Source organism: Pristiophorus japonicus, chromosome 15, assembly GCF_044704955.1.
Source record: "Pristiophorus japonicus isolate sPriJap1 chromosome 15, sPriJap1.hap1, whole genome shotgun sequence".
NCBI lineage: Eukaryota > Metazoa > Chordata > Chondrichthyes > Pristiophoridae > Pristiophorus > Pristiophorus japonicus.
In genome coordinates this window covers 34,980,344-34,996,467 of record NC_091991.1, presented here as the reverse complement: position 1 = coordinate 34,996,467, position 16,124 = coordinate 34,980,344, and the positions used below count along the sequence as shown (strand labels likewise).

Genomic DNA, 16,124 nt, shown 5'->3' with positions numbered 1-16,124 from the left:
AAACCCTGCTCCAAGAACTTAGCTTCAGACCTGCATTTTATATTTACTGTAGTGGGAACTATTTAGATGTGATTTCCACATGCCTGTTTCAATTTTTAAGCAAAACTTTTTGTAAACTTGCATTGTGATGCCATTTCAAGCTCCTAATTTGAAACCTGGTAAAACATGAAGTTAGGTTAATAGTAGTGTGGGGTCCCTTTGTAATATTGCTTAAAATTATAAATAGTTTTAATTAAAAAGTGACACAGGAGATTCCCATCAGTAAGTAAATATGGTTTAAGAAATAAACTAAAATACACAGTTAATATCCATTGCATCCAAAGATGCTTGTACTCTGCTGGTATCTAGCCCAAGTGACGATTTTTCTAATGCAAGCTGAGATCACGAGTGCCTGCAAGCTGATGATCTGTGGACTGCACCTTTACACCCATGCGCTTTCCAGCAAGAGTTATTGGATTACAATCAGAAGTGGGAACCGCAGATGATTTCCACCCCATCCTGCTTCGCCACTAAGCCATTGTCGTGCTCCAACTGCTGCTCAGGCTGAAGTCAGATAATTTTGCGCAAACCTTCTAGCCTATGTAGCTCAGCATGACACCATTTACCCACAAAGTCACCGAGGGAAACTAGTATATTAGATAATTCTGTGATCTTTATTGTTGCAGCAAAATCTTTATACAACATATGATTTATTAGTACATAACAAAAAAAATGGTCTTTCTGTACTACTTAGACTGAATCACTACAACAATCCCCAGCAGCTGGTGTTAAGACTTGTGATCCTATTCCTTTGAGGGAAGAATGCGGGCCTGCAAATTTCAGTAGCCCAGCTCATGTAAAGACCGTATCTTCTATTCTAGCAGCATTGAAGTCTCATCCTGCTTTTGATCAGAAATCTGCTTCAGTCACTGTTTCACCATCTAGGAGCTACCCGCATCGGATACAAGGAACACTTAGACATCCAGAGTTCCAGCACAATGGTAACACGTTAAACAATTAATATTCAGGAGGACATAGACAGACTGGTGAAATGGGCAGACAGATGGCAGATTAAATTTACCGCAGAATGAGGAGAATCAATATAAAACAAAATGGTACAATTTTAAAGGGCATGCAAGAACAGTGAGTCCTGGGGAATACGTACAGAAATCTTTAAAGGTGTCAGGACAAGTTGATAAGGCTGTTTAAAAAGGGATATGGAATCAGTGGTTTTATAATTAGAGGCATAGTATACAAAAGCAAGGAAGTTACTCTAAATCTTTATAAATCACTGGTTAGGCCTCAGCTGAAATATTGTATCCAATTCTGGGCACCACACTTTAGGAAGGATGTCGAGGCTTTGAAGAGGGTCCAGAGGAGCTTTACTAGAATGGCACCAGGGGTGCAGGACTTCAGTTGCATAGAAAAAGTAGATAAGCTGGGGTTGTTCTGCTTAGAGAAGAGAAAGTTAAGGGGAGATTTAATAGAGTTGTTCAAAATTAGGCTTTTGATAGTGTCAATAAGGAGAAAGTGTTACCACTGGCAGAAGGGTTGGTAACCAGCGGACACAGATTTGAGGTAACTGGCAAAAAAGCCAGAGGTGAGATTGGGCAGGGATTGTAGATGCATTGGTTGTAATTTACCAAAATTCCCTGGATTCTGGAGAGGTCCCAGCAGATTGGGAAACTGCAAATGTAACGCACCTATTTAAGAAAGGAGGCAGACAAAAAGCAGGAAACTATAGACCAGTTAGCCTAACATCTGTGGTTGGTAAAATGTTGGAGTCCATTATTAAAGAAGCAGCAGCAGGACATTTGGAAAAGCAAAATTCGGTCAGGCAGAGTCAGCATGGATAAATGAAGGGGAAGTCACGTTTGACAAATTTGCAGGAATTCTTTGAGGATGTAACGAGCAGGGTGGATAAAGGAGAACCAGTGGATGCAGTGCATTTGGACTTCCAGAAGGCATTTGACAAGGTGCCACATAAAAGGTTACTGCACAAGATAAAAGTTCACGGGGTTGGGGGTAATATATTAGCATGGATACAGGATTAGCTAACGAACAAAGAACAGAGAGTCGGGATAAATGGTTCATTCTCTGGTTGACAACCAGTATCTAGTGGGGTGCCGCAGGGATCAGTGCTGGGACCCGAACTATTTATAATCGATATTAACGACTTGGAAGAAGGGACTGAGTGTAACATAGCCAAGTTTGCTGACGATACAAAGATGGGAGGAAAAGCAATGTGTGAGGAGGACACAAAAAATCTGCAAAAGGACATGGACAGGCTAGGTGAGTGGGCAAAAATTTGGCAGATGGAGTAGGAATCGCAGGATAGCTCAGATGAATACGTGGCTTGAGCAGTGGTGCAGCAGGGAGGGATTCAAATTCCTGGGGCATTGGAACCGGTTCTGGGGGAGATGGGACCAGTACAAACCGGAAGGTCTGCACCTGGGCAGGACCGGAACCAATGTCCTTGGGGGAGTGTTTGCTAGTGCTGTTGGGGAGAAGTTAAACTAATATGGCAGGGGGATGGGAACCAATGCAGGGAGACAGAGGGAAACAAAATGGAGACAAAAGCAAAAGACAGAAAGGAGATGAGTAAAAGTGGAGGGCAGAGAAACCCAAGGCAAAAAATAAAACAGGCCACTGTACAGCAAAATTCTAAAGGGTCAAAGTGTAATAAAAAGGCAAGCATGAAAGCTCTGTGCCTCAATGCAAGGAGTATTCGGAACCCAGGAGAGGGCTCTGAGCTAGTTAGAGTGGGTGAGAGCTCAGATGAACAGGACCCCAAGAAAGAATGCAAAAGGCAGGAGGCAACAGAGCAGAGTAACACTGGGGTAAGTGTTAGGAAGGGACAATATGTATGAATATAAAGGAGCTGCACGAGGGGTCAAAACTAAAAATCATGGTTTAAAAACTAGTATTAAAACACTCTACCTAAACGCACGCAGCATTCGAAATAAAGTAAATGAGTTGACGGCACAAATCATTACAAATGGGTATGATTTGGTGGCCATTACAGAAACGTGGTTGCAGGGTGGCCAAGACTGGGAATTAAACATACAGGGGTATCTGACAATTCGGAAAGATAGACAAGAAGGGAAAGGAGGTGGGGTAGCTCTGTTAATAAAGGATGATATCAGGGCAGTTGTGAGAGACGATATTGGCTCTAATGAACAAAATGTTGAATCATTGTGGGTGGAGATTAGAGATAATAAGGGGAAAAAGTCACTGGTGGGCGTAGTTTATAGGCCCCCAAATAATAACTTCACGGTGGGGCGGGCAATAATCAAGGGAATAATGGAGGCATGTGAAAAAAGAACGGCAGTAATCATGGGGGATTTTAACCTACATATCGATTGGTCAAACCAAATCGCACAGGGTAGCCTTGAGGAGGAATTCATAGAATGCATACGGAATTGTTTCTTAGAACAGTATGTTAAATAACCTACAAGGGAGCAAGTTATCTTAGATCTGGTCCTGTGTAATGAGACAGGAATAATAAACGATCTCTGAGTAAAAGATCCTCGAGGAATGAGTGATCACAGTATGGTTGAATTTGTAATACAGATTGAGGGTGAGGAAGTAGTGTCTCAAACGAGCGTACTATGCTTAAACAAAGGAGACTACAGTGGGATGAGAGCAGAGTTGGCTAAAGTAGACTGGAAACACAGACTAAACGGTGGCACAATTGAGGAAAAGTGGAGGACCTTTAAGGAGCTTTTTCATAGTGCTCAACAAAAATATATTCCAGTGAAAAAGAAGGGCGGTAAGAGAAGGGATAACCAGCCGTGGATAACCAAGGAAATAAAGGAGAGTATCAAATTCAAAACCAATGCGTATAAGGTGGCCAAGGTTAGTGGGAAACTAGCAGATTGGGAACATTTTAAACGACAGCAAAGAATGACTAAGAAAGCAATAAAGAAAGGAAAGAGAGATTACGAAAGTAAACGTGCGCAAAACATAAAAACAGATAGTAAAAGCTTTTACCGATTTATAAAACGGAAAAGAGTGACTAAAGTAAATATTGGTCCCTTAGAAGATGAGAAGGGGGATTTAATAATGGAAAATATGGAAATGGCTGAGACCTTAAACAATTATTTTGCTTCGGTCTTCATAGTGGAAGACACAAAAACCATGCCAAAAATTGCTGGTCACGGGAATGTGGGAAGGGAGGACCTTGAGATAATCACTATCACTAGGGGGGTAGTGCTGGACAGGCGAATGGGACTCAAGGTAGGCAAGTCCCCTGGTCCTGATGAAATGCATCCCAGGGTATTAAAAGAGATGGCGGAAGTTATAGCAGATGCATTCGTTATAATCTACCAAAATTTTCTGGACTCTGGGGAGGTACCAGCGGATTGGAAAGCAGCTAATGTAACGCCTCTGTTTAAAAAAGGGGGCAGACAAAAGGCAGGTAACTATAGGCCGGTTAGTTTAACATCTGTAGTGGGTAAAATGCTTGAAACTATCATTAAGAAATAGTGGGACATCTAGATAGGAATAGTGCAATCAAGCAGACGCAGCATGGATTCATGAAGGGGAAATCATGTTTATAACTAATTTACTGGAATTCTTTGAGGATATAACGAGCATGGTGGATAGAGGTGTACCGATGGATGTGGTGTATTTAGATTTCCAAAAGGCATTCGATAAGGTGCCACACAAAAGGTTACTGCAGAAGATAAAGGTACGCGGAGTCAGAGGAAATGTATTAGCATGGATAGAGAATTGGCTGGCGAACAGAAAGCAGAGAGTCGGGATAAATGGGTCCTTTTTGGGTTGGAAATCGGTGGTTAGTGGTGTGCCACAGGGATCGGTGCTGGGACCACAACTGTTTACAATATACATAGATGACCTGGAAGAGGGGACAGAGTATAGTGTAACAAAATTTGCAGATGACACAAAGATTAGTGGGAAAGCGGGTTGTGTAGAGGACACAGAGAGGCTGCAAAGAGATTTAGATAGGTTAAGCGAATGGGCTAAGGTTTGGCAGATGGAATACGATGTCGGAAAGTGTGAGGTCATCCACCTTGGGGAAAAAAAAAAACAGTAAAAGGGAATATTATTTGAATGGGGAGAAATTACAACATGCTGAGGTGCAGAGGGACCTGGGGGTCCTTGTGCATGAATCCCAAAAAGTTAGTTTGCAGGTGCAGCAGGTAATCAGGAAGGCGAATGGAATGTTGGCCTTCATTGCGAGAGGGATGAAGTACAAAAGCAGGGAGGTCCTGCTGCAACTGTATAGGGTATTGGTAAGGCCGCACCTGGAGTACTGCGTGCAGTTTTGGTCTGCCAAACCTTAGCCCATTACTTAAGAAAGGATATACTGGCTTTGGAGGGGGTACAGAGACGATTCACTAGGCTGATTCCAGAGATGAGGGGGTTACCTTATGATGATAGAGTAGACTAGGTCTTTACTCGTTGGAGTTCAGAAGGATGAGGGGTGATCTTATAGAAACATTTAAAATCATGAAAGGGATAGTCAATGTAGAGGCAGAGAGGTTGTTTCCACTGGTAGGGGAGACTAGAACTAGGGGGCACAGCCTCAAAATATGGGGGAGCCAATTTAAAACCGAGTTGAGAAGGAATTTCTTCTCCCAGAGGGTTGTGAATCTGTGGAATTCTCTGCCCAAGGATGCAGTTGAGGCTAGCTCATTGAATGTATTCAAGTTACAGATAGATAGATTTTTAACCAATAAGAGAATTAAGGGTTACGGGGAGAGGGCAAGTAAGTGGAGCTGAGTTCACGGCCAGATCAGCCACGATCTTATTGAATGGCGGAGCAGGCTCGAGGGGCTAGATGGCCTACTCCTGTTCCTAGTTCTTATGTTCTTATGTTCTTATGTTTCTTAAACGATAAGGGGATAAGGAGCTATGGAGAGTGGGCGGGGAAGTGGAGCTGTATCCATGATCAGATCAACCATGATCTTATTGAATGGCGGAGTAGGCTCGAGGGGCTGTATGGCCTCCTCCTGTTCCTATTTCTTATGAGGAGAATTTTTTTTCTGCAGCGAGTTAATATGATCTGGAATGCACAGCCTGAATGGGTAGTAGAAGCAGATTCAATAGTAAGTATCAAAATGGGATTGGATAAACACTTGAATGGGAGAAAATTGCAGGGTTATGGAAAAAGAGGTGATTGGAACTAATTGGATAGCTCTTTCAAAGAGCTGGCACAGGCACGATGGGTCAAATGGCCTCCTTCTGTGCTGTAGGAATCTATGATTCTCAGCAGGCGGGACCTCCTGCGCCGGGCGCCGAAGACCCACCCCGGCAGCTAAATTGGGGTTACCGCCTCAGAGAGGAAATGGAGAGCAATGTTGCACGCTCCACTTCCTCTCGGGGTGGGACATGGGCGCTAACCGCGCTATGCGTAGAACGCATGGCCCTCTCCTTCCGTTAAAGAGGAGGGCACGCTGACGACTTTGCATCGGTGAGAAGGGGCCACCACTTCACCACTGGGGAACGGGGTGCTATGGCAGCAGTCCAGCACAGAAGCCGAGTGACGGGTTGCAATATCGCGTCATAGACCCCGCGATTTCAGGAGGGAAAGGCCACGACCGGTAAGTCAGCTGTCTTCAAAAATGTCGGCGCCGTACCTCCCGTTTAATTTTTGTCCCATGAGTGGACCTCTAGCCGCGACCTGCGAGGCTAGAGCGAGCATCGACAGCCTCACGGGGAGCTCCCAAATTTTCACTGCGGTGGGGGGGGGTGAAAACATGACACTGCGCATGGTGATGACGTTGACATCGCCAGCGCAGTGGCCCGGGGTGCTACCGGCATAGGCTTGGCACTACCGGTTAGCGCCTCCACTAATTCCCGCGGAATTTTGGGGACATTGGTAGCGGCCCCGGACGAGAAGTCATTTGTGCCCGTTGTTAATGCCCCCCGGGGGGGGGGGGGGGTGGTGCAAACGGCACGAATGCTGGAGATGTGAAGATAACTAAGTTGATTGAAAGATTCTACATGTGTGCCTGTGGTCTTGTCCTACAGTCAGGCTGGAGTTTCCAGTTCCGTATTATAGCACAATATAGGTAACTGTTCAATCAGTCTTGCCTCTTAATGTGAAATTGTTGATACAATGCCTGGCTCGTTCTTTTGTGACACAAGCTCGGTTCTTTTGTGAACTTTGGTAGTGAATGCGATGTATTGGTTGCTCCTGTTGGGTATGGTAGTGTCCACACTATGAATTGAGTAAAGTTTCTCTGTATGTTCTTCTCTATTCATATATTTATTAGGAGTTGTAATGTTTCTAGCATTAAGAGCACTGTACTTGAAAAAGTTGCAAGAAAGTGTAGATATTTACTCCAAAAGTATGCAGTATTGCTGGAGGGTTATGGAGGTTTAACAATCTGGGGAGAAGTGTATTTATTATTTTTAAAGCCTAGCTGTGTACTGGGAATCAATATTAACTTCTTTTTTAACTCCACTTGAAGGCAATACTGGAGGACTAAGAACTAGTCTGCTGAGGATACAATCAACAGACCCAACTGCTGCTGATAATGGTATTTGTATGGTTTTCAACTTAAAACAAAAATATTGCTTGCTCTAAACTAATGCCATGTCAGAACCATCTCATTGAATTCAAGTTCATTTTGACCCAAAAAGCACAGCTGTAATATCATTTCAGCTATGATTCTGATAGAAGTCATGCTAGCCTGGGGAGGAAAGGGAGGGAACGATTAATTACAGAAGTCAAGCTGCTGGAAAGGGAACATTAAAGATAAGCTTAGTCAATAAAGAGCAGCTTGGAAAACAAATAAAATTACAAATTTTAAAAAAAACTGGAGTAAGCTTGCATGTTGGTGGATGATGTTTGAGTGATGTAGCATTTTTGTTAATTTATCAAGATATTGGTTTCTTTCGTTCTATTACATTACACCAAGGGGTTTAAAAACCTCACAGAAAAGATAAAACTTATTTTGATGCATCACCAAACATGATTGTCTCGGCCTGGTGTCTGAGGAGAGCCAAGCCATTCAATTCAAATACAAGCATCTTGCGGGTTTTATTTGCACATAGTTGATTGGCAGCTGTTTTAGAATTTAACATTGACATATTTAAATTGTTTCAATCATTATTGATGAGTATTTCTCAACATGTCTTTGAAAATTGAGTGGTATGTCTGAAGCCATCAGAAAAGAATAGGCCAGAGAGAGATTCCATGGACTGTCAGCAACAAACCCCCATATGCAAAGGTTAATATTGAAGAACTGGTTAGTTTAAAATTACAGTTTAGTGTAGCCAACACAACTTTTTTTTGTCTTAAAAGTATGTATCAATTGTATATCTACAGTGTGCCATTTCATCTGTTCACTTAGCCATTTATTATTTAACAAATCTGTTTGGCAGTTTTTAACCCGTCACAATCCAGTGAAGTGTTTACTCTGCTGCCTTCCGAAGTTAAGGAAGATCCCATGATATGACCAGTAATCCGAAATACAGTCAAGAGGTTCTCTGTTTGACCACTGAGCTTTCTACAGACTATTTAGGGCAAAAATCGTTAGTGGGAGTTGTGTACAGACCTCCAAACAGTAGTAGTGATGTTGGGGAGGGCATCAAACAGGAAATTAGGAGTGCATGCAATAAAGGTGCAGCAGTTATAATGGGTGACTTTAATATGCACATAGATTGGGCCAGCCAAACTGAAAGCAATACGGTGGAGGAGGATTTCCTGGAGTGCATAAGGGATGGTTTTCTAGACCAATATGTCGAGGAACCAACTAGGGGGGAGGCCATCTTAGACTGGGTGTTGTGTAATGAGAGAGGATTAATTAGCAATCTCATTGTGCGAGGCCCCTTGGGGAAGAGTGACCATAATATGGTGGAATTCTGCATTAGGATGGAGAATGAAACAGTTAATTCAGAGACCATGGTCCAGAACTTAAAGAAGGGTAACTTTGAAGGTATGAGGCATGAATTGGCTAAAATAGATTGGCTAATGATACTTAAGGGGTTGACTGTGGATGGGCAATGGCAGACATTTAGAGACCGCATGGATGAATTACAACAATTGTACATTCCTGTCTGGCGTAAAAATAAAAAAGGGAAGGTGGCTCAACCGTGGCTATCTAGGGAAATCAGGGATAGTATTAAAGCCAAGGAAATGGCATACAAATTGGCCAGAAATAGCAGCGAACCTGGGGACTGGGAGAAATTTAGAACTCAGCAGAGGAGGACAAAGGGTTTGATTAGGGCAGGGAAAATGGAGTACGAGAAGAAGCTTGCAGGGAACATTAAGGCGGATTGCAAAAGTTTCTATAGGTATGTAAAGAGAAAAAGGTTAGTAAAGACAAACGTAGGTCCCCTGCAGTCAGAATCAGGGGAAGTCATAACGGGCAGACCAATTGAACAAGTACTTTGGTTCAGTATTCACTAAGGAGGACACAAACAACCTTCCGGATATAAAAGTGGTCAGAGGGTCTAGTAAGGAGGAGGAACTGAGGGAAATCTTTATTAGTCGGGAAATTGTGTTGGGGAAATTGATGGGATTGAAGGCCGATAAATCCCCAGGGCCTGATGGACTGCATCCCAGAGTACTTAAGGAGGTGGCCTTGGAAATAGCGGATGCATTGACAGTCATTTTCCAACATTCCATAGACTCTGGATCAGTTCCTATCGAGTGGAGGGTAGCCAATGTAACCCCACTTTTTAAAAAAGGAGAGAGAAAGCAGGGAATTATAGACCGGTCAGCCTGACCTCAGTAGTGGGTAAAATGATGGAATCAATTATTAAGGATGTCATAGCAGCGCATTTGGAAAATGGTGACATGATGGGTCCAAGTCAGCATGGATTTGTGAAAGGGAGATCATGCTTGACAAATCTTCTGGAATTTTTTGAGGATGTTTCCAATAAAGTGGACAAAGGAGTACCAGTTGATGTGGTATATTTGGACTTTCAGAAGGCTTTCGACAAGGTCCCACACAGGAGATTAATGTGCAAAGTTAAAGCACATGGGATTGGGGGTAGTGTGCTGACGTGGATTGAGAACTGGTTGTCAGACAGGAAGCAAAGAGTAGGAGTAAATGGGTACTTTTCGGAATGGCAGGCAGTGACTAGTGGGGTACCGCAGGGTTCTGTGCTGGGGCCCCAGTTGTTTACATTGTACATTAATGATTTAGACGAGGGGATTAATTGTAGTATCTCCAAATTTGCGGATGACACTAAGTTGGGTGGCAGTGTGAGCTGCGAGGAGGATGCTATGAGGCTGCAGAGTGACTTGGATAGGTTAGGTGAGTGGGCAAATGCGTGGCAGATGAAGTATAATGTGGATAAATGTGAGGTTATCCACTTTGGTGGTAAAAACAGAGAGACAGACTATTATCTGAATGGTGACAGATTAGGAAAAGGGAAGGTGCAACGAGACCTGGGTGTCATGGTACATCAGTCATTGAAGGTTGGCATGCAGGTACAGCAGGCGGTTAAGAAAGCAAATGGCATGTTGGCCTTCATAGCGAGGGGATTTGAGTACAGGGGCAGGGAGGTGTTGCTACAGTTGTACAGGGCCTTGGTGAGGCCACACCTGGAGTATTGTGTACAGTTTTGGTCTCCTAACTTGAGGAAGGACATTCTTGCTATTGAGGGAGTGCAGCGAAGATTCACCAGACTGATTCCCGGGATGGTGGGACTGACCTATCAAGAAAGACTGGATCAACTGGGCTTGTATTCACTGGAGTTCAGAAGAGTGAGAGGGGACCTCATAGAAACGTTTAAAATTCTGATGGGTTTGGACAGGTTGGATGCAGGAAGAATGTTCCCAATGTTGGGGAAGTCCAGAACCAGGGGTCACAGTCTAAGGATAAGGGGTAAGCCATTTAGGACCGAGATAAGGAGAAACTTCTTCACCCAGAGAGTGGTGAACCTGTGGAATTCTCTACCACAGAAAGTAGTTGAGGCCAATTCACTAAATATATTCAAAAGGGAGTTAGATGAAGTCCTTACTACTCGGGGGATCAAGGGGTATGGCGTGAAAGCAGGAAGGGGGTACTGAAGTTTCATGTTCAGCCATGAACTCATTGAATGGCGGTGCAAGCTAGAAGGGCTGAATGGCCTGCTCTTGCACCTATTTTCTATGTTTCTATGTTTCTATGTTAGAAAGGTAGAGGTACATTCCGAGTCATAGAGAGTGAGAGCTGTCCTATGAGAGCAATCTAGATATTTTTCTCAGCTTCGGCATCTCAGAATAAAATCCCCAAAACGTACAAGTTTGATCAGTCACATTTTAGCTTCACTTTTTTTCCCCCCACATCTGTGCATTTTTGGTATTGTCTTTTATTAGGACTATTTTGAATTAGACCAGCAGCGTGGCAGTGGGATAACCTCAATATCACCAGGGCAAAACCTTCACTACAAGTGCTCGCCTCATGAGCAGGGCACCATTAATACATCACAAATATAAATGACCTACCCAAAATAAAAGTATACAAAATAAAAGTAAATCTAAAACATTATCCGATTTATTTAATTGATGTTACAGTTAACGTCCTGCAGTGCCCATAGGTCCCGGCAGGCCTCAATTAGAACCAAAATATTCACCCATTTCGAGTCATTTCTCCTGGGGGTGGTAAATACAAGGGGGCCGAAATTGTGCGCCCCCACCCCCCGATTTAAAAAGTGGCGCACCTACCGTTTCTTTTCTTCTCCACCCCAATCCATGAGGTGGAGAGTTGCCGATGTTCAGGTCTTTAACTTTTTTTCCCAGTCGGTGTGGTGTTCGTGGCGGTTGAGGAATGGAAGTGCCCTTGGAGCATCCTTTCTATTACATTACTTCTCACATCAAATTAAGATGTGTGATGATTAATAGTGCATGATGCTAAAGTATTCACTATTCCCTTGGCACATTTGGCTTCCAGTTGAATGCGTTCTACTGAAAGGCTGCAATAATATATTCCAACTATGATTTTTTTTTCAGTAAACTATTACTTTCATGATAAAGTAATACAAAATGAATAAATAATTATGTTAATAAGGTTTTGTCCAATGAACAATGCAACAAAAGTGAATATTCATTTTTCCAATCAAATACAAGGAACCGCTCAGCCATTTGAAGTCAGTAATAGTAATGTCCATGGTACAATGATTAGGAAAATGTACAAGTGCAGTAGGAATGGAATTACCATATTTTAATGTCTATGGAAATGGAACAAGTTTTAAAGATATTAGATTCCTTATAGACTAATTGTTTCATAGTTTCCAATGCATGGTGATAAGGAGCAGTAGGATGCAGTATAGGTTACATAGAAATCTACAGCACAAAAACAAGCCATTCGGCCCAACTGGTCTGTGCCAACGTTTATGCTCCACACAAGCCTCCTCCCCTCCCTTTTCATCTAACCCTATCAGCATACCCTTTCTGGATGATTCTGAACTATGTTCAGATAACTTAAATTGGTGTAACCTAGTAACACCGAGATATATCACTTTAAGGCAGCAGATTACTGATTAGAATCAGGACTCTGCCATTTTGTCCAAAGATATGTCACACATGAATTTGTAGTAATAAAGGTGTTTTAAAACTATACTTAAAAAAAAAGCAGCAAAATGTGATTCAACTCTGACCTTTTTCTCTTTCAGAGGATGATCGAATGTCGCAGATATCTGCACGGTCAGCAGCATCCAGCTCACTTGCCTCTCAAGTTCTTGAGCGTGCTCAGAAAAGGAGATATAATTTCTGGGGCAAGTATCCATAACGAAACTTTCAGTTACCTAAAAGGATGTGTAGGTTTCGTTAAGGATGTGACTTTTTTTTAAACTTGAAAATTGTATCCACTTCAACTTTGAATATGAATGTTTGTTTGTGTGATAAATTTTATATTTGTTCCCTTCTATTTGTTATTTAAAAAAATGTTTAATTTATGTTGATCCATGTGTGTTCATGCTGAGAGCTAAAATTCAATTTTGATGTTTGCTAATATTTTACTGTAAAATACATTGATGCATAAAATACAAGCCAATTTCTACTACACAGAATATGGAGAAAACATTAAGTATTATTGTCTGTAAAAATGGAATGTGTATACAGTCATTTTAATAAAGTATTTTTAAAAATCATGTTAACATATGAAAGATGTTTGAAAATATATCAGTAATCTTGTATTAATGGCCATCTTTATAATGTGGGAATTGGTCTTTGATGCAACTGTTTTTGCAGTCATCATCGACAGTCCCTCAAAATCGAGGAAGACTTGCTTCCACTCTAAAAGTGAGTTCTCAGGTGACTGTACAGTCCAATGTGGGAATTACAGTCTCTGTCACAGGTGGAACAGACAGTGGTTGAAGGAAAGGGTGGTTGGGGAGTCTAGTTTGCCGCAGGCTCCTTCTGCTGTCTGCGCTTGATTACTGCATGCTCTCGACGACAAGACTCGAGGTGCTCAGTGCTCTCCCGGATGCTCTTCCTCCACTTTAGGCAGTCTTGGGCCAGGGATTGGCTGACTAACAGAAAACAGAGAGTCGGGATAAATGGTTCATTCTCTGTTTGGCAATCATTAACTAAAGGGGTGCTGGGACCCCAACTACTTACAATCTAAATTAAACAACTTGGAAGAAGGGATTGAGTGTAACATAGCCAAGTTTGCTGATGATACAAAGAAGGGAGGAAAAGCAATGTGTGAGGACACAAAACATCTGCAAAGGGGCATAGACAGGCTAAGTGAGTGGGCAAAAATTTTGGCAGATGGAGTATAATGTTGGAAAGTGTGAGGTCATGCACTTTGGCAGAAAAAAAATCAAAGAGCAAGTTATTATTTAAATGGAGAAAGATTGCAAAGTGCTGCAGTACAGCGGGACCTGGAGGTATTTGTGCATGAAACACAAAAGGATATTATGCAGGTACAGCAAGTGATCAGGAAGGCCAATAGAATCTTGGCCTTTATTGCAAAGGGGATGGAGTATAAAAGCAGGGAAGTCTTGCTACAGTTATACAGGGTATTGGTGAGGCCACACCTGAATACTGCGTGCAGTTTTGGTTTCCATATTTACGAAAGGATATACTTGCTTTGGAGGCAGTTCAGAGAAGGTTCACTAGGTTGATTCCAGAGATGAGTGGGTTGACTTATGAGAAAAGGTTGAGTAGGTTGGGCCTCTACTAATTGGAATTCAGAAGAATGAGAGGTGATCTTATCGAAACGTATAAGATTAAGGGCCCAAGTTTCCACACGTGCCTAAAACGGCGCAGTCCCGACCTGGACGCCGGTTTTTCGCGCCACAAAGTGCGCCTAAAAAAATCCTCGGTATTCTCCACCTCCCTGCAGGTCCTCTGGCCCTCGGCGCAGCGCAGCACGAGCTGTGGGGGGGCGGAGCCAGGTCCCTGCGCTGAAAACAGTGCCGGGACCTCTGCACATGCGCGCTACAGTGGGCACGCAAGTGCAGTAGCTCCAGGCGCTGAACTGCGTGGGAGGGGCCCGAAGCACGCAGCCCCTAGCCCTGGCTGAATGGCCTCACTGGGGCTCCGTGAATAAGGTTCCTCCCACGGCCAGCTCCTGCTCCCCCCCCCCCCCCTCCGACCAGACCCGACACCCGCTCCCCGCCCCCGGACCAGACCCGACACCCGCTCCCCCCCACCCCCGCCTGCCTCCGGACCAGACCTGACACCCGCCCCCCCCCGCCTCTGGACAAGACCTGACACCCGCTCCCCCCCCCCTGACTGGACCCGACCCGACCCGCGCTCCTGTTCCCGCTCCCCACCTCCCCGACTGGACCCGACCCGACCAGCGCTCCTGTTCCCGCTCTCCGCCTCCCCGACTGGACCCGACCCGACCCGCGCTCCTGTTCCCGCTACCTGCCCCCCCCGACTGGACCCAACCCGACCCGACCCGACCCGCACTCCTGTTCCCGCTCCCCGCCTTCCCGACTGGACCCGACCCGACCCGCGCTCCTGTTCCCGCTCCCCGCACCCCCGACTGGACCCGACCCGACCCGCGCTCCTGTTCCCGCTCCCCGCCCCCCCGACTGGACCCGACCCGCACTCCTGATCCCGCTCCCCGCCCCCCCAACTGGACCCGACCCGACCCGCGCTCCCGCCCCCCGACCCGATCCGACCCCCGCCCCGACCCGACCCGACTCCCGCTCCGGATCCTACCTGACCTCCCTCCTCTCTCTCCCCTTCTCTCTCTCTCCCCCCCCTCTCCCTCCCTCTCTCTCCCCCCCTCCCTCTCTCTCCCTCCCTCCCCCCCTCCCTCTCTCCCCCCCCCTCTCTCTCTCTCTCTCCCTCCCCCCCTCTCTCTCTCTCTCTCTCCCCCCGACCCGAACCGAACCTCCCCGACCCGACCCAACGCCACCTACCTGTAAATCTGGTGCTGGGGACGGGCCCTGCCCGAAGTCTCGGGCCGGCCCGTTCAGCCTTCGGTCCCGAAAGGCCTGCCTGAAGCACTTTCACACAGGTAGGAAGATGGTTTATTTAATCTTTTCTTTGCTTATAAATGTTTATTCAGGTTGGATTTATTTATATAATATTTGTATAAGTATAAATAAGGATTTATTATAGAATTTAATGACTTCCCTCCCCCCCCACCTTGTTCTGGACGCCTAATTTGTAACCTGCGCTTGATTTTTTAATGTGTAGAACAGGTTTTTTCAGTTCTACAAAAATCTTCACTTGCTCCATTCTACTTTAGTTTGGAGTACGTTTTCACTGTGGAAACTTTCAAATTAGGCGTCAGCGGCCGGACACGCCCCCTTTTGAAGAAAAAATTCTGTTCCAAAGTAGAACTGTTCTACCTGACTAGAACTGCAGAAAAAAAAATGTGGAGAATTGCGATTTCTAAGATAGTCCGTTCTCCACCAGTTGCTCCTAAAAATCAGGCGCAAATCATGTGGAAACTTGGGCCCTATGAGGGGGTTTGACAAGGTGGATGCAGAGAGCATGTTTCCGCTGATGGGGGAAACTAGAACTAGAGGGCACGATCTTAGAATAAGGGGCCACCCATTTAAAACGGAGATGAGAAGAAATTTCTTCTCTCAGAGGGTTGTAAAGCTGTGGAATTCACTGCCTCAGAGAGCTGTGGAAGCTGGGACATTGAATAAATTTAAGACAGAAATAGAGAGTTTCTTAAACGATAAGGGGTTATGGGGAGCGGGCAGGGAAGTGGACCTGAGTCCATGATCGGATCAGCCATGATCTTATTGAATGGCGGAGCAGGCTC

General features: G+C 44.6%; 1 protein-coding gene across 4 annotated transcripts in view; it reads left to right on the top strand.

The window, feature by feature from the left end:
• mdm1 (Mdm1 nuclear protein) overlaps positions 1 to 13,035 on the top strand; it is a 73,601-nt gene extending 60,566 nt beyond the window's left edge. For 3 of the 4 annotated variants that reach the window (XM_070900299.1, XM_070900300.1, XM_070900298.1), the window contains 3 exons: positions 734 to 980; positions 7,422 to 7,490; positions 12,559 to 13,035. In XM_070900299.1, coding sequence (XP_070756400.1) covers positions 734 to 980; positions 7,422 to 7,490; positions 12,559 to 12,674 — 432 coding nt within the window. In that variant the 3' untranslated portion in view covers positions 12,675 to 13,035. The remainder of the gene's footprint in view (positions 1 to 733; positions 981 to 7,421; positions 7,491 to 12,558) is intronic. The other variant, XR_011596743.1, reaches the window with a different exon arrangement.
• The last annotated feature ends 3,089 nt before the right edge of the window (positions 13,036 to 16,124 follow it).